Raw genomic sequence first — 14,286 nt, forward strand, 5'->3', positions numbered from 1 at the left:
CACAGTTCCATGGTTTCACCGTTCCACCGTTCCATGGTTCCATAGTTCCATGGTTCCATGGTTCCACAGTTCCACAGTTCCATGGTTCCACAGTTTTATGGTTTCACTGTTCCACCGTTCCATAGTTCCATGGTTCCACAGTTCCATGGTTCCACCGTTCCATGGTTCCATGGTTCCACAGTTCCATGGTTCCACAGTTCCATGGTTCCACCGTTCCATGGTTCCACCGTCCACCGTTCCATGGTTCCATAGTTCCACAGTTCCACAGTTCCATAGTTCCATGGTTCCACAGTTCCATGGTTCCACAGTTCCATGGTTCCACCGTTCCATAGTTCCATGGTTCCACAGTTCCATGGTTCCACAGTTCCATGATTCTACCGTTCCATGGTTCCATAGTTCCATGGTTCCATGGTTCCACAGTTCCATGGTTCCACCGTTCCACCGTTCCATGGTTCCACAGTTCCATGGTTCCACAGTTCCATGGTTCCACAGTTCCATGGTTCCACCGTTCCATGGTTCCATAGTTCCATGGTTCCACAGTTCCATGGTTCCACCGTTCCACCGTTCCATGGTTCCATAGTTCCATGGTTCCACAGTTCCATGGTTCCACAGTTCCATGGTTCCACAGTTCCATGGTTCCACCGTTCCACCGTTCCATGGTTCCATAGTTCCATGGTTCCACAGTTCCATGGTTCCATAGTTCCATGGTTCCACAGTTCCATGGTTCCACAGTTCCATGGTTCCATCGTTCCATAGTTCCATGGTTCCACAGTTCCATGGTTCCACAGTTCCATGGTTCCATCGTTCCACCGTTCCATGGTTCCATAGTTCCATGGTTCCACAGTTCCATGGTTCCATCGTTCCATCGTTCCATGGTTCCACAGTTCTATGGTTCCACCGTTCCATGGTTCCATGGTTCTACAGTTCCATGGTTCCACCGTTCCACCGTTCCATGGTTCCATAGTTCCATAGTTCCATAGTTCCTACAGTTCCATCGTTCCACAGTTCCATGGTTCCACGGTTCCATAGTTCCATGGTTCCACAGTTCCATGGTTCCACCGTTCCATGGTTCCATGGTTCCACCGTTCCACGGTTCCATGGTTCCATGATTCCACAGTTCCATGGTTCCACCGTTCCATGGTTCTATGGTTCCACCGTTCCACCGTTCCATAGTTCCACAGTTCCATGGTTCCACCGTTTCATGGTTCCCTGGTTCCACCGTTCCAAGCGTTCCATGATTTCACGGTTCCATAGTTTCATGGTTCCACAGTTCCACCGTTCCAAGCGTTCCATGGTTCCATAGTTCCATGGTTCCACAGTTCCAAGGTTCCATGGTTCCATAGTTTCAAGGGTTCCATGGTTCCATAGTTCCAAGTATTCCAAGCGTTCCAAGGTTCCATGGTTCCATAGTTCCATGGTTCCAAGCGTTCCATAGTTCCTGCTGTTCCATGGTTCCTACTGTTCCTAGGTTCTAAGTGTTCTATGGGTCCAACTTTTCACTTTTCTTCCATGGTTCCATGGTTCCTACTGTTCCGTGCATGGTTTCTATACTGTTCCTTGTTCCCAGCATTCCATGGTTCCCACTGTTCCTTTAAAAATGTTCAACAATCATGGAACACTTGGAACAATGGAATGCTTGGAACTATGGAACACTTGGAATCATGGAACAGTAGGAACTATGGAACGCTTGGAACCATGGAACAGTAGGAACCATGGAACGCTTGGAATCATGGAACAGTAGGAATCATGGAACGCTTGGAACTATGGAACCATGGAACGCTTGGAACCATGGAACAGTAGGAATCACGGAATGCTTGGAACTATGGAACCATGGAACGCTTGGAACCATGGAACGCTTGGAACTATGGAACTATGGAACCATAAAACCATGGAACTGTGGAACAATGGAACCATGAAACTGTGGAACCATGGAACGCTTGGAACCATGGAACCGTGGAACTGTGGAACTGTGGAACCATGGAACCATGGAACTGTGGAACAGTGGAACCATGGAACCGTGGAACAATGGAACCGTGGAACCATGGATGTGGAACCATGGACGCTTGGAACCATGGAACGCTTGGAACCATGGAACGCTTGGAACTATGGAACTATGAATTGTGGAACCATGGAACTGTGGAACCATGGAACGCTTGGAATCATGGAACCGTGGAACCATGGAACTGTGGAACGGTGGAACCATGGAACTATGGAACGCTTGGAACCATGGAACCATGGAACGCTTGGAACTATGGAACCATAGAACCATGGAACTATGGAACCATGGAACCGTGGAACTGTGGAACCGTGGAACCATGAAACTGTGGAACCGTGGAACTGTGGAACCGTGGAACTGTGGAACCGTGGAACCATGAAACTGTGGAACGGTGGAACCATGGAACTGTGGAACTATGGAACGCTTGGAACCATGGAACGCTTGGAACCATTAAATCTTGGAACCGTGAACGGTGGAACCATGGAACGCTTGGAACGATGGAACTGTGGAACCATGAAACTATGGAACCGTGGAACCATGGAACGCTTGGAACGGTGGAACCATGGAACTGTTGAACCATGGAACTATGGAACCATGAACTATGGAACCATGGAACGGTGGAACCATGGAACTGTGGAACCATGGAACTGTGGAACCATGGAACTGTAGGAACTATGGAACTACGGAACCATGGAACCATAGAACGGTGGAAAGGTGGAAAGGTGGAACGGTGGAACGGTGGAACGGTGGAACCATGGAACTGTGGAACCATGGAACTGTGGAACCATGAACCATGGAACCATGGAACCATGGAACCGTGGAACGGTGGAACCGTGGAACTGTGGAACTGTGGAACCATGGAACGGTGGAACCATGGAACTGTGGAACCATGGAACGGTGGAACGGTGGAACGGTGGAACGGTGGAGCGGTGGAACTGTGGAACCATGGAACTGTGGAACCATGAACCATGGAACTATGGAACGGTGGAACCATGGAACTGTGGAACCATGGAACGGTGGAACCATGGAACTGTGGAACCATGGAACCATGGAACGGTGGAACCATGGAACTGTGGAACCATGGAACCATGGAACGGTGGAACCATGGAACTGTGGAACCATGGAACGGTGGAACCATGGAACTGTGGAACCATGGAACTGTGGAACCATGGAACTATGGAACGGTGGAGCGGTGGAACCATGGAACTGTGGAACCATGGAACTGTGGAACCATGGAACTATGGAACGGTGGAACGGTGGAACCATGGAACTGTGGAACCATGGAACTGTGGAACCATGGAACTGTGGAACCATGGAACGGTGGAACCATGGAACCATGGAACGGTGGAACGGTGGAACCATGGAACTATAAAACCATGGAACCATGGAACGGTGGAACCATGGAACCATGGAACGGTGGAACGGTGGAACCATGGAACTGTGGAACCATGGAACCGTGGAACCATGGAACCATGGAACGGTGGAACGGTGGAACCATGGAACTGTGGAACCATGGAACGGTGGAACTATGGAACCATGGAACGGTGGAACGGTGGAACCATGGAACTTTGGAACCATGGAACCATGGAACTATGGAACCATGGAACGGTGGAACCATGGAACTGTGGAATCATGGAACCATGGAACGGTGGAACCATGGAACCATGGAACGGTGGAACCATGGAACTGTGGAACCATGGAACTGTGGAACCATGGAACCATGGAACGGTGGAACCATGGAACTGTGGAACCATGGAACGGTGGAACCATGGAACCATGGAACGGTGGAACCATGGAACTGTGGAACCATGGAACTGTGGAACCATGGAACCATGGAACGGTGGAACCATGGAACTGTGGAACCATGGAACCATGGAACGGTGGAACCATGGAACTGTGGAACCATGGAACCATGGAACGGTGGAACCATGGAATTGTGGAACCGTGGAACTGTAGGAACTACTGTAATTATATTGTAGTTTATTGCTGATTCAGCTATATTCGTGAGTCTTATATCAAGTACCAACCGAAAAACTGTTCTATAAGTAATTAATAAAATTAATATGAAGCCACAAATTGAAAAACTGTTCTATAAGTTACACTAGTCCAGCATCCTTGGCCATGGAGTAGAAGGCAGACTTGTGGTCAGAGAGGAGACCAGTGGGAGAGTCATACTCAGCTATCCTGCCAGAGTCCAGCACCATCACCCTGTAGAAAAACCGTTATATTACTGCCCATAACCAAAATGTGAGAACAATGGACCCTTTTTCGCAGCTAAGATGATGACTAGACGGCACATTAAGGTTACGGTATAGTGATTGCTCATAAATATTCATGAGTTTTTTGTTAGCTTTTTCCTCTCCTTGCAGGACAAAAGAAGTCTGCTGTATATATTTGTATGAAAATCAATTCTATTGCTATTGTTTGTTTAAGAATGAAATGATTATGAAGATGCATGAAAGAGACAAGATAAAATCAAAACTGCTAGTATAACACTATTTTAGTCGGCATTTTGTATGAGCAATAAGTACTTGCAGCTCTCATTCAAGACTTGTAGATGTAAATAAATACCTTCCAGAGGGCGACACGAAGAGATATAGCTTGTAAAACTTCATACGGAAGAGCTAAAGCTAAAACGAGACGGTAAGTACCTACAAACTCGCTCGATCTCTCTATAAACTGACGGCTAGCTGCAACTCACTTGACTGTATTCAACATTTCTCTTCGTGTCGCCCTGCCCATTCATTCGTATAAATAGATAGAAGCTTCAGTTCAATATTTCCTGGCCTAACCGAGGCTAAAATTTGCCGACTGAGAAAATTTCTAACTTTGTGATTCTCCACTGTACAAAATACACAAAAATAATGATATTCATAGAGCGTTTGAATTTAGCAAGATTCCGGAAAAACAAACAATCTACATGTATAGAATCGAAATTACGGCTTAGTCGTGGACTAACAGTAGTAACGGTAAACCCATTGTATCTACATGTACATGTATTAACGTAAATATGAATGTTAGGTACATGTACGTGTTGTCAACCAAGATTGTGCAGGGGCTTGCTCAGTATAAACAGATCTGATTACAACGTACATGTATGTACAGTATTTTACTTTTTGGTATCGTACCGTAAGGAATGCCTTACATGTCATAGTCCATGATGGTGTTAAGTCTGTGTGCAATGGTGATTACGGTAGAGTCAGCAAACTCTGTTCGTATGGTCTTCTGGATGAGGTCATCAGTCTCCAGGTCCACGGCAGCTGTGGCCTCGTCTAACACCAGGATCTTGGTCTTACGGAGGAGAGCTCGAGCCAGACACACCAACTGACGCTGACCAACACTGTGAGAAAAACAACGAAATGAACATCATGACCATTTTCATTCTCACCTGAGGTTTTCCCCGCCCTCTGCCACTTCGTGTTGCAAGCCCTTCTCAAGACCAGATATAAATGTGCTGAGGTGGGCACTCTCTAACGCTGACCACACCTCCTGGTCGGTATGGGTGTCAAAGGGGTCAAGGTTCACCCTGAGAGTCCCCGAGAACAAAACTGGGTCCTGAGTAATAAACACATCTTTATGGTTTTTGTAACAAAAGCATGAATATTCTAGACACACTCATAGTACACGTAGCATGGAGTACATGTACATGCACTGTACCTGTGGTATGATGGTGATTCTAGACCTGAGGTCATTCAAACCAAACACAGAAATGTTGATATTGTCAATGAAGATCGAGCCTCCAGCCGACTCAATGATACGGAACAGAGCCAGGGTGAGTGACGACTTGCCAGCTCCAGTACGACCCACTATACCAACCTACACAATAGACAAACAAGTTGAAACTGAATTTAAGATAATGTTTGAATCAAAAAGTCATTCAAATGTTTGCTGCTCAAATGTATACTGCATGTGTATGCGTGCATTATACATACATGTAACCGCAAAGGGGGGAATTAATTTAAGCTCACAATTGATATAGAACTTTTTTTTAGGTTACATATTTAGAGAGGAGCACCTTTGTTCCTCCTGGGATCTCTGCTGAGATTTTCCGGAGGACTAGGTCCAGTCCCTCCCTATAGCGAGTGGAGTATTGGTCAAACTTGACATATCCCTGGCTAGGCCACACGGGAGAGGGGCGGTGAGACTCCACAATGGGTGGGGCTTCTGTGGGGGTCTCTGCATACTCTTTAGTCCTCTCAACAGCCACGATGTTGGTCTCCAGCTCACTAGTCATACGAACCATCCAGTTGAGAGTTTGTGTCAACTAAAGAACGGTGCAGGAAGTGCATATAAAATCATATCAATTAAGCTGGTAAAGTAGTATGACTGATCTCTATACAGCCTGTCTGATGCACACTTGTGTATATATACGTACATCACTGTACCTGCAATGAGTAGCTGATGGACAGACCCACTAGGCCAGCACTGATCCCAGGAAGCTGGTTGGGGAAGTTTCTCTGAAGGACAGCAAACAGAGCGGTAGATAAGATGATCAGGTTACCCACAAACTCAAGACGAATGGCCAGCCATCTAAAAAGAGAAAGAACATGAATAATGTATTGCATAAACCACTCAATGTGTTGCACTTGCAAGCTACAGATTTATGATACAAAAATGAACTTTATCCAACCTGTTAGCACAGATGCTTGGGTAGTAGGCGATCTGGTTGTAGTCTACTCTGGACTGACTCTCTAGCATAAACTTCTCCTGCTTGCGATAAGCCCTGATGGTGGAGGCCCCAGTGACCGTCTCTTGGAAGTGTGAGTAGATAGGTGAGCGGGTGATGGACTCCAGTCGCTTCAGCTGACGAGACGTGGTCACATAGAACCGCTTTGGGAGAACAATTTTTAGGTCAACATTGAAATTAAATACACGTACTTGTAGAACTAACCTGGACTAGCAAGTAGAATATTCCTAGCGGTATGATGACCACCCCGAAAATGGGTGTGGAAATCACGATGACCATAATTGTGCTGATTACTGAAAAGAAGGTGAAGAAGAAAGCTTGCAGTGATCTTGGTATAGTCTCATCAATCGTATAAATGTCCTTCGAGAATCTGTTCAGGATTCGACCAGTAGGGGTTGTGTCAAAGAAAGACATTGGAGATCGTAGGATGTTCTTAAGCATTCCAGTGTGGAGGGTTCGTGATGCCATCACCCCGGCTGACGCTAGTGTAATTGAAGAAACGAGCACCATGAATGCCTGGGAAAATCCAAGACCAGTATAAATTCCTAGATAGCACCCACTGTGTGTGTGTATGGATGTGGGTATGGATCGATTGTGATACTAACATGTGTACCGTACAACCTAATTACAAAAGATGTACGGTGAATGTGGTTTATTGAGAAACCGATCGAAGAGATCGCTACTACTGATAAGGGCTATAATTCAGTTGGCAATCAAAAATGGTGTTGATAGCTACACAAACTCACACATCAAGGTGATCTGGGTGGTCACAAAATGTTATAGCAGTGAAGTTAGTCTTATTGAAATTTCCTTCAGCATTGCTCCACTCAGCAAGCCAAAAGTTGGAGCTGACTGACACGACGTTAGACAAACCATAAAAGAGGAAAACGAGCACGCTCATTATCCAAGTACAGGCCTTGATGTAGGACTTGATTACAGAGATGCTGACAGTCCCAGTTTTAGCTTTCTCTTCATTGATGATGGTCGTACCACTCTTCTTTCCATCTAAAGACTGCACATGTACGTAGAAGGCATATACATGTATGTGTACATATAATTACAAGACAAGCACCCACATTTTAGTAGATACATACAAATGTATACATGTACAATATTAAAAACGGCATGTGTCCATTGTACAATAATAATGCGAATCTGACTATCGATATTAGAGATTATATGTACTGAACAACCAATTAGGTACAGGTAAACTCTACATGACACGGCATCCACAAAATTACGGATTACAACTGCACACAGTAGAAGATGAGGCCTGTTAGAAAATCACGAATGCACTTACTTTTTTTGAAGGATGCTTATCAAGGGAGGACTGTGAGGAATGGTACGACAAGACCTGCAGTGATTCTTGAGATCTCTTCAATAGTGAGGCTTGAGAACTGGCATTGCTTTCCAGTGACTCTTGTGATCCTTGCTTCTCAAGTTTAGCTCTCAGCACTTCAGGGGTAGGGTTGAACTCTGCAGCACCTTCAGTGTCATTTAATGCTGTATAGAGAGAGAATTTATAGACAGCTGAAAACTTGCTCATTGCCAATCAAAGCAATTCACACCATTAAAATGTGTGTGCAGATTCAAAACATATCAATGCAACAACATTTTATATGCACGTCCAGGTTAGTAGGGTGAATGCTGTTTCATACCGGTTTCTTTCTCATCTGTATGGCTATGAGACCTCTGAAACCCAGTGAAGACTCTGTCACTTTTGATCACCTGTAGCTCAACACCAGAGTTGGACTCCTGTGACTGCTGTCTTTGAGCTTGTACTATCGCAGCATCGCCTTTAGAAACATAAACATGTATATTAATTAGTGTACTTTACGTAACTTGTATCCATTGATTTTTAGCACTCCACTCACCTGGCCCCTCCTCCCCCTCTTCATTGTCCATATTGCTGAAGTTTCTGAGGAACTCGGCAAATGTTCCATTGTTCTCAATGAGCTCAGTGTAGGTGCCCGTCTCAGTCACCTTCCCCTCCACCATCACCACAATCTTGTCACATTGCGACAGGAACCCAACGCCATGCGTCACCAAGATTCGGGCCTGGGATTAGACAAAGAGTGCATGGATCTCAGTAGCAACCAACCACTACCCACCTTTCCTCTGAGCATTCCGTCAGGGCCGATCACTTTGTCAAAGATATGTTTGCCAACATGAGAGTCCACGGCACTGAGAGGGTCGTCCAAAAGGTAGACATCGGCCTCCTGATACACTGCACGGGCTAAACTCACTCTCTGCTTTTGACCACCACTCAGGTTGATGCCCTGTGAGGGTGTGAGGATGTGAGGGTGTGAGGCATGTGGGGGTGTGTAGCAATGATATACATGTACCTTCTCCCCTATCTCGGTCATGTCTCCTCCTGGCAGGATCTCAAGGTCAGGCTCCAGAGCACAGCCACTGAGGCAATTACTATACAAAATATCCTTTGTCTGCTTCCCAAACAGAATGTTGTCCTTGACTGTGGCATTTTGAATCCAGGCTTGTTGAGAAACGTAAGCCACTTGACCCTGTGTGTGTATGGGTTGGTGGATACATTCATGGTTACTTAATTGTTATCCCACCTTGACTGACACTTGTCCCTGTGTCTTGTCCATCTCTCCGAGAAGGGCCTGGATGAGGGAGGACTTGCCTGCCCCCACGTGACCCACCACTGCCACCAGCTCACCAGCCTTCACATCAAAGTCCACTCTGTGTGTGCAGGGAATAGTGTGTACAGAGAGTCTATGCAGTCACTCCAGTCAACACTCACCCGCTCAGTGTGGCCTTACTGCCTTCATCATCCCACGAGAACGTCCCATCACTCATTGCCACAGAACTTTCCTTACCTGCATGACAAATCACAGTGTAAGATATACATGTATATGTACATGCAATGCAGAAACCCATTCGCAAAGCCTGTGTACATGATTGTAAGCTGAACATGTATAATTGTAAACATCACCGATGGCAGGATCCTCCCTCCAAGTGATAGTGTTTGGGTCCAGTTCATCGTTCTCCAGGAATGTACGTAACCTCTTCACAGAGACAACCACCTAAACAGGAAGTAAATGAAAGTACCATAGGGGGTAATTTTCGTTGGTGCAAATGTTCGTATGAAGTACCCATTTTGTATTTTAAATATTCGTACAGCTCAGGATAAAGTTAGTAGTTTTAATTTTTTCTTCAATACGAAATGTACCACCATACGAGAAAAATAACCCGCTATTATGGTATAGTGCATGTGGATGAATGTCAGCCACACCTACCTGTACAAGCATTGATATTAGCCTAGGTAGCATGGAGAGAGGGAAGCGTAGAATGTTGAACAACGACAAAGCAACAAATGCTCTTTCAGCTGTTAACCCTTCATCGGGATTATGTAAGTTCGCCAGACTGAACGTGGTAAACGTGGCCAAAGCAACCTGTGAACACAAGTCAACATATAATGTACATTTGTGAACACACACAGTTGTGCCTTACCATGAAAGGAGCACACATCCATGTGAATGAGCCAGCTGCATTCAGGTAGGTGGCTTTCCTGAGTACATCCAACTCCTTATCACGAATACCAAATATCATCTTTTGGAAAGGTAACTCCCACGCATACAGCTTGATAACCTGAGAAAAATCCAAATAGCCAACTGTACATAATGACTTGTGATATACAGTGCATGTATGTATAACCACATTTAATACACAGACACCGTAGAGCGGGTATACAATGTATTTGGTGATTTGGCGAATCTAGTTGAGGGTCGCCAAATTAAACACCACCAATTTTACTTCAATTGCCTCATTCAAAATAATGAAAACACCGCGGGTGCTGATGCCTCAATGGAAGCGCCAAAGTTTTAATTATGGCAACGAAGTTACAGTACTGGCAGACTATTATCATGTACAGTTACAATTTTGGGAAAAGATCAACCATGATTGTTGCTAAAAAGGATCCCGAAAACTAATTATTAACGGTTACAAACTAATGGTTCGGCAGCTCTTTTCTCACTCTTGAAGCTACCAAGAGCTAACTACATAACAAACATAGTAAAATAGCTAAGCACATAAACAGATTTTGCTATGCAAGAGTCTGACGAGTCCGCAACAGCCTTCCAAGTAAGCAAAACTAGCAAAAACGAAGCATTACATAAATCCACTAATCGTAATCCAACTAAGAATATATTTTCATTGAGCAGCTGTAACAGTCTACACACCACACACACAGACACACTACTGCATACCTCGCTGCGTATGCGCAACCAAAGCATAATAAACCTGCTATACGTTACATTAAGTGGTGGTAAGTTGGCAAGAAAATTGTTAGCTACGTGTACATGTACACACAACTATTTGCATGACACTGTACTGTAATGACTAAAATTTCAGATATGAATTTCCAGAAAACTAAATACCCTAATCCTACATGTACATGTAAATACCGAATCATTTGTACAATTACGTACATCAAGAGTGCATATATATGCTGTTTCTATAGTGAAAACTGAAATCACCTTGATCCCATTAAGGACTTCATTGACAATCTTTATCCTCGAATCTTTGAACACCATTTGCTTGGCTTGTAACTTCTTAGAGTAAGAAGCTATCAAAGCATTGACTGGAATTGTCAGTATCATCACTGCCACCCCGGCAAAGATGGAGGGACCCATTGACAAATAGAGGAATATTAGAGAAAGCAGGATTTGTAGTGGAGCAGACCAGATCAGATGTATGAACGTCATGAGGTCCATGAATCTTTGAGCATCTACTGACATAAGGTTGACTATCTCTCCGACTGTGCTGGTGCGGCGAGCCTTGTTACTCAGACGAAGAGACTGCCGACAGATAATAGCATTTAACATTTGACTCAAGGCTAAACACTCATACACTGTAATCTTAGTCTTGCAGCGTTCAATCGTTTTATTCTCGCATATATTTCTAGCACTACGATATTCAGTTATCCGGCCTGCCTCTGTAACCAAGGTGTCCGGATCATCGAGGTTCTACTGTATATATATATATACTCACCTTGTCATATACAGCAGCAATGATGGAAGTTCTTATTCTCATGCCCATGCGAAACACACGATGAAAATACTGACGCAATAGAAGAGATTGGACAACAGTTGTCAAGAACAGAAGGATGGCAAACAGGTAGCCGTGCCAGTACGGGACATTAGGATCGTTGGTGAAACCGATAATCAATCTATGAGGGGACAAATACAAAAATCAATGCTATAGTATAAATTATACACATGTTGGTGCGTATACTGTACATGTATAAACAGCTACATGCACATGTAATAATCAGGTACATAACAAATTCAATAGCCTCGGGGTTAATTGTATGCGCATACACTGATACCGTATTACTAGAATGTTTTGCGAGCATCAAACATTTGCGAATTCTGCGAGGGTTGATCAATTCGCATCAATAAAATCCGCAAAACCTAAATTATTACTAGTAAATACACACGATCCTTGCCAGATCACAAAGGGTCACATTTTTGCTGATTTGGTTCATTCGCAAAGGTTTTTCACCAGCAAAATATTCTAGTAATACGGTATACATGTACAACAGCCAATGCCTATAGAACTCACCTAAGCAGCTGAGGACTAACAAACGCAAGGAGGTCTTGAGACAATTTAAAAAGTCCTGAAATTAAGAAAATCCTCCAGAAAGTCTTGAACAGTGCACGAACGAGAGAGGGGGCTGATTTTTTCTGTCTAGTCTCGTGCTCCACATCAGAGCTGAATAGATGACCACTCGGACGATAAGACTCGTCAAATAATTGTTCTAGCTGATGTCGATTACTAGTCCCTCGCTCTTTATCAGACAAGTTGATACTGAAAGGAAAACAGAGAACATAAATAGCCATAAATGTGCATGAACAATACTAACTATGAGGTTATTCAGGTACTTGGGCATACATGTATTTTCTCACCCAGCTCTCTTAATTTCATTGTCCCAGTGCTTCTGGAACTGAGGAGCAACTACTCCAGATTTATCTTTCTCATTGAGGTCAGCCAGGTCATCATAAGTGAGTGGGTGTCTCCAGCCGTACCAGATCTGTGCATTCTGCCACCACCACGTGATCCGAGAGAGGAAGGTGGCCTCCATTTCCGGACAAGGTTTTCGTTGCTGTTAAAAGTGTAATGAAGTGAATTTTGAGTCCTAAAAGGTGCATAAATTATTTACCTGTGTAACATCTATGGTTGAATACTTCTTGGATGTTGGCTCCTTAAACAGGCTGAGCACGAACTGTGCTATATAGGTCATATACTGTAGCACAAACGTCATAAATCGGAACACATCTTGAACACCATTCTGTGCAAAAGAAAATATAAACAAATGGCAGATAAATCACCTTTATCTCACATTGTCGATGGACAGCAGCGAGAGTGTCCTCAGTTTAATGGTGCCATAGATGACCAGTCCCAGCCAAAACAAGAACAAGAGACCAGAAGATCGCTGTCCTACTATTCTGTCCCTCGTCATCATGAGCAGGCAAACCACCTAATGGAAAGTCACACAGTGGGAGAACTGAATGTGATTCCTAAAAGTCATATCTCACAACAAAACCACACACTGAATGTGATTCCTATTTAATGCAAAGTCAACAAAACCAGACAGTGGGAGAAACTGAATGCGATTCCTATTTGATGAGGTATTGTGGTCAGTCATTGTGGTCATAGAGCTAAAAAAGAATGCTATCGGTATTTGATCACATGCATGTTACGTAGTTGTGCTGACTGTATACACATTGTGAAATGTGCTTTTATGTTATTCTGTCCTTGTTGTACATGGCTATGCTGACATAATCCTTTAGCTAGCTTACTATGGTGACAGTAAGGATGAGTGGAGTGAGGTACTGGTAGGGAGCGGCTGACCCAGCACCTTGGTAGATGGTGTAGCCAAAGTCACACAGTGCAGTGGCAAGGGGAACAAGCAGCAGCAGCTGGAAGCAAAGGCATGTACAGTAAATAATACTTTCACAAGACTAGATATCTACATGTACGTATAAACAACCAGTACACGCAATATCAAGCACAACGAGCAACTTTTAACAGTAGCTACTCTGCTTACAAGCTTTGCGACATGAAGCAGTCCAATGGGAATACTTGGTCTTGTTTGGCTGCCACAAACAACTGGAATTGCTGAAATAAACCAAAACACTGCTAAGAACAAGAACAATGCCACAATGCCATAGAATATGGCCGAGTCCTCAAAGCACAGAGACAGGTCCACCTCATCATAGCAACTGGTCCTGTTGTCAGGGCAGTTCGGACCATCCCACTGTGGAATTAGAAGGAGTATGCATATATACGTACGAACATGTAGCACACAGTGATAAGAAGCAAGCCTAGGAATAGCACCCACACCCTTATAATAAGGCCCTTATTACAATATCTCCTCACCCAGAAGTTAGACACTGGCAAGCAAAACGTGTCCAACAAACTCTCCATGAATCTCCTGGCTATTTTGGTAGACTAGACAGCTACAGGAGCACCCCCATTGACTGAATCCTGGGATCGCCCCTGTATACTGCAAACGTTTATGAACAGTATAGCTTATCCATAGCATGAAGCCATTCTATGTAGCACTTAGATACATAAT

The 14,286-nt window shown here is 44.3% G+C and overlaps 2 protein-coding genes across 3 annotated transcripts; both read right to left on the reverse strand.

The window, feature by feature from the left end:
* Nucleotides 1-15: 15 nt before the first annotated feature.
* On the reverse strand, nucleotides 16-906 carry LOC135350752 (uncharacterized). Its single transcript, XM_064549584.1, has one exon. It carries the CDS (start codon nucleotides 904-906, stop codon nucleotides 16-18), a length of 891 nt encoding a protein of 296 aa, XP_064405654.1.
* A 3,111-nt stretch (nucleotides 907-4,017) lies between these two features.
* Nucleotides 4,018-14,214, reverse strand: LOC135350756 (multidrug resistance-associated protein 1-like). 2 transcript variants are annotated; one of them, XM_064549588.1, is made up of 28 exons: nucleotides 14,088-14,214; nucleotides 13,756-13,965; nucleotides 13,508-13,627; nucleotides 13,048-13,185; nucleotides 12,868-12,996; nucleotides 12,614-12,810; nucleotides 12,270-12,515; nucleotides 11,697-11,874; nucleotides 11,183-11,503; nucleotides 10,158-10,295; nucleotides 9,944-10,099; nucleotides 9,640-9,730; nucleotides 9,448-9,523; nucleotides 9,260-9,386; nucleotides 9,029-9,205; nucleotides 8,795-8,962; nucleotides 8,558-8,741; nucleotides 8,342-8,479; nucleotides 7,984-8,186; nucleotides 7,430-7,695; nucleotides 6,888-7,242; nucleotides 6,627-6,826; nucleotides 6,382-6,526; nucleotides 6,012-6,260; nucleotides 5,654-5,812; nucleotides 5,385-5,551; nucleotides 5,142-5,336; nucleotides 4,018-4,204 (listed from the first exon to the last, which is right to left on the reverse strand). In XM_064549588.1, exons 1-28 carry the CDS (start codon nucleotides 14,133-14,135, stop codon nucleotides 4,093-4,095), a joined length of 4,893 nt encoding a protein of 1,630 aa, XP_064405658.1. In that variant the 5' UTR covers nucleotides 14,136-14,214; the 3' UTR covers nucleotides 4,018-4,092. The 2 variants fall into 2 exon arrangements, with proteins under 2 accessions (XP_064405658.1, XP_064405657.1); XM_064549587.1 differs by having other exon boundaries at nucleotides 12,614-12,813.
* Nucleotides 14,215-14,286: the final 72 nt, after the last annotated feature.

The sequence above is a fragment of the Halichondria panicea genome, chromosome 17 (genome assembly GCF_963675165.1).
Source record: "Halichondria panicea chromosome 17, odHalPani1.1, whole genome shotgun sequence".
In the NCBI taxonomy this organism is placed as follows: Eukaryota; Metazoa; Porifera; class Demospongiae; order Suberitida; family Halichondriidae; genus Halichondria; species Halichondria panicea.

Coding starts and splice junctions, on each gene's coding strand:
- LOC135350752 (XM_064549584.1), bottom strand. CDS start 906: ATGGAACGGTGGAACCATAGAACTGTGGAACCATGGAACGATGGAACG.
- LOC135350756 (XM_064549587.1), bottom strand. CDS start 14,135: ATGGAGAGTTTGTTGGACACGTTTTGCTTGCCAGTGTCTAACTTCTGG. Junction 12,516..12,613: donor AATGAAATTAAGAGAGCTGG/GTGAGAAAATAC, acceptor TTTTCCTTTCAG/TATCAACTTGTCTGATAAAG. Junction 10,296..11,182: donor AAGTCCTTAATGGGATCAAG/GTGATTTCAGTT, acceptor GATTTTTCTCAG/GTTATCAAGCTGTATGCGTG.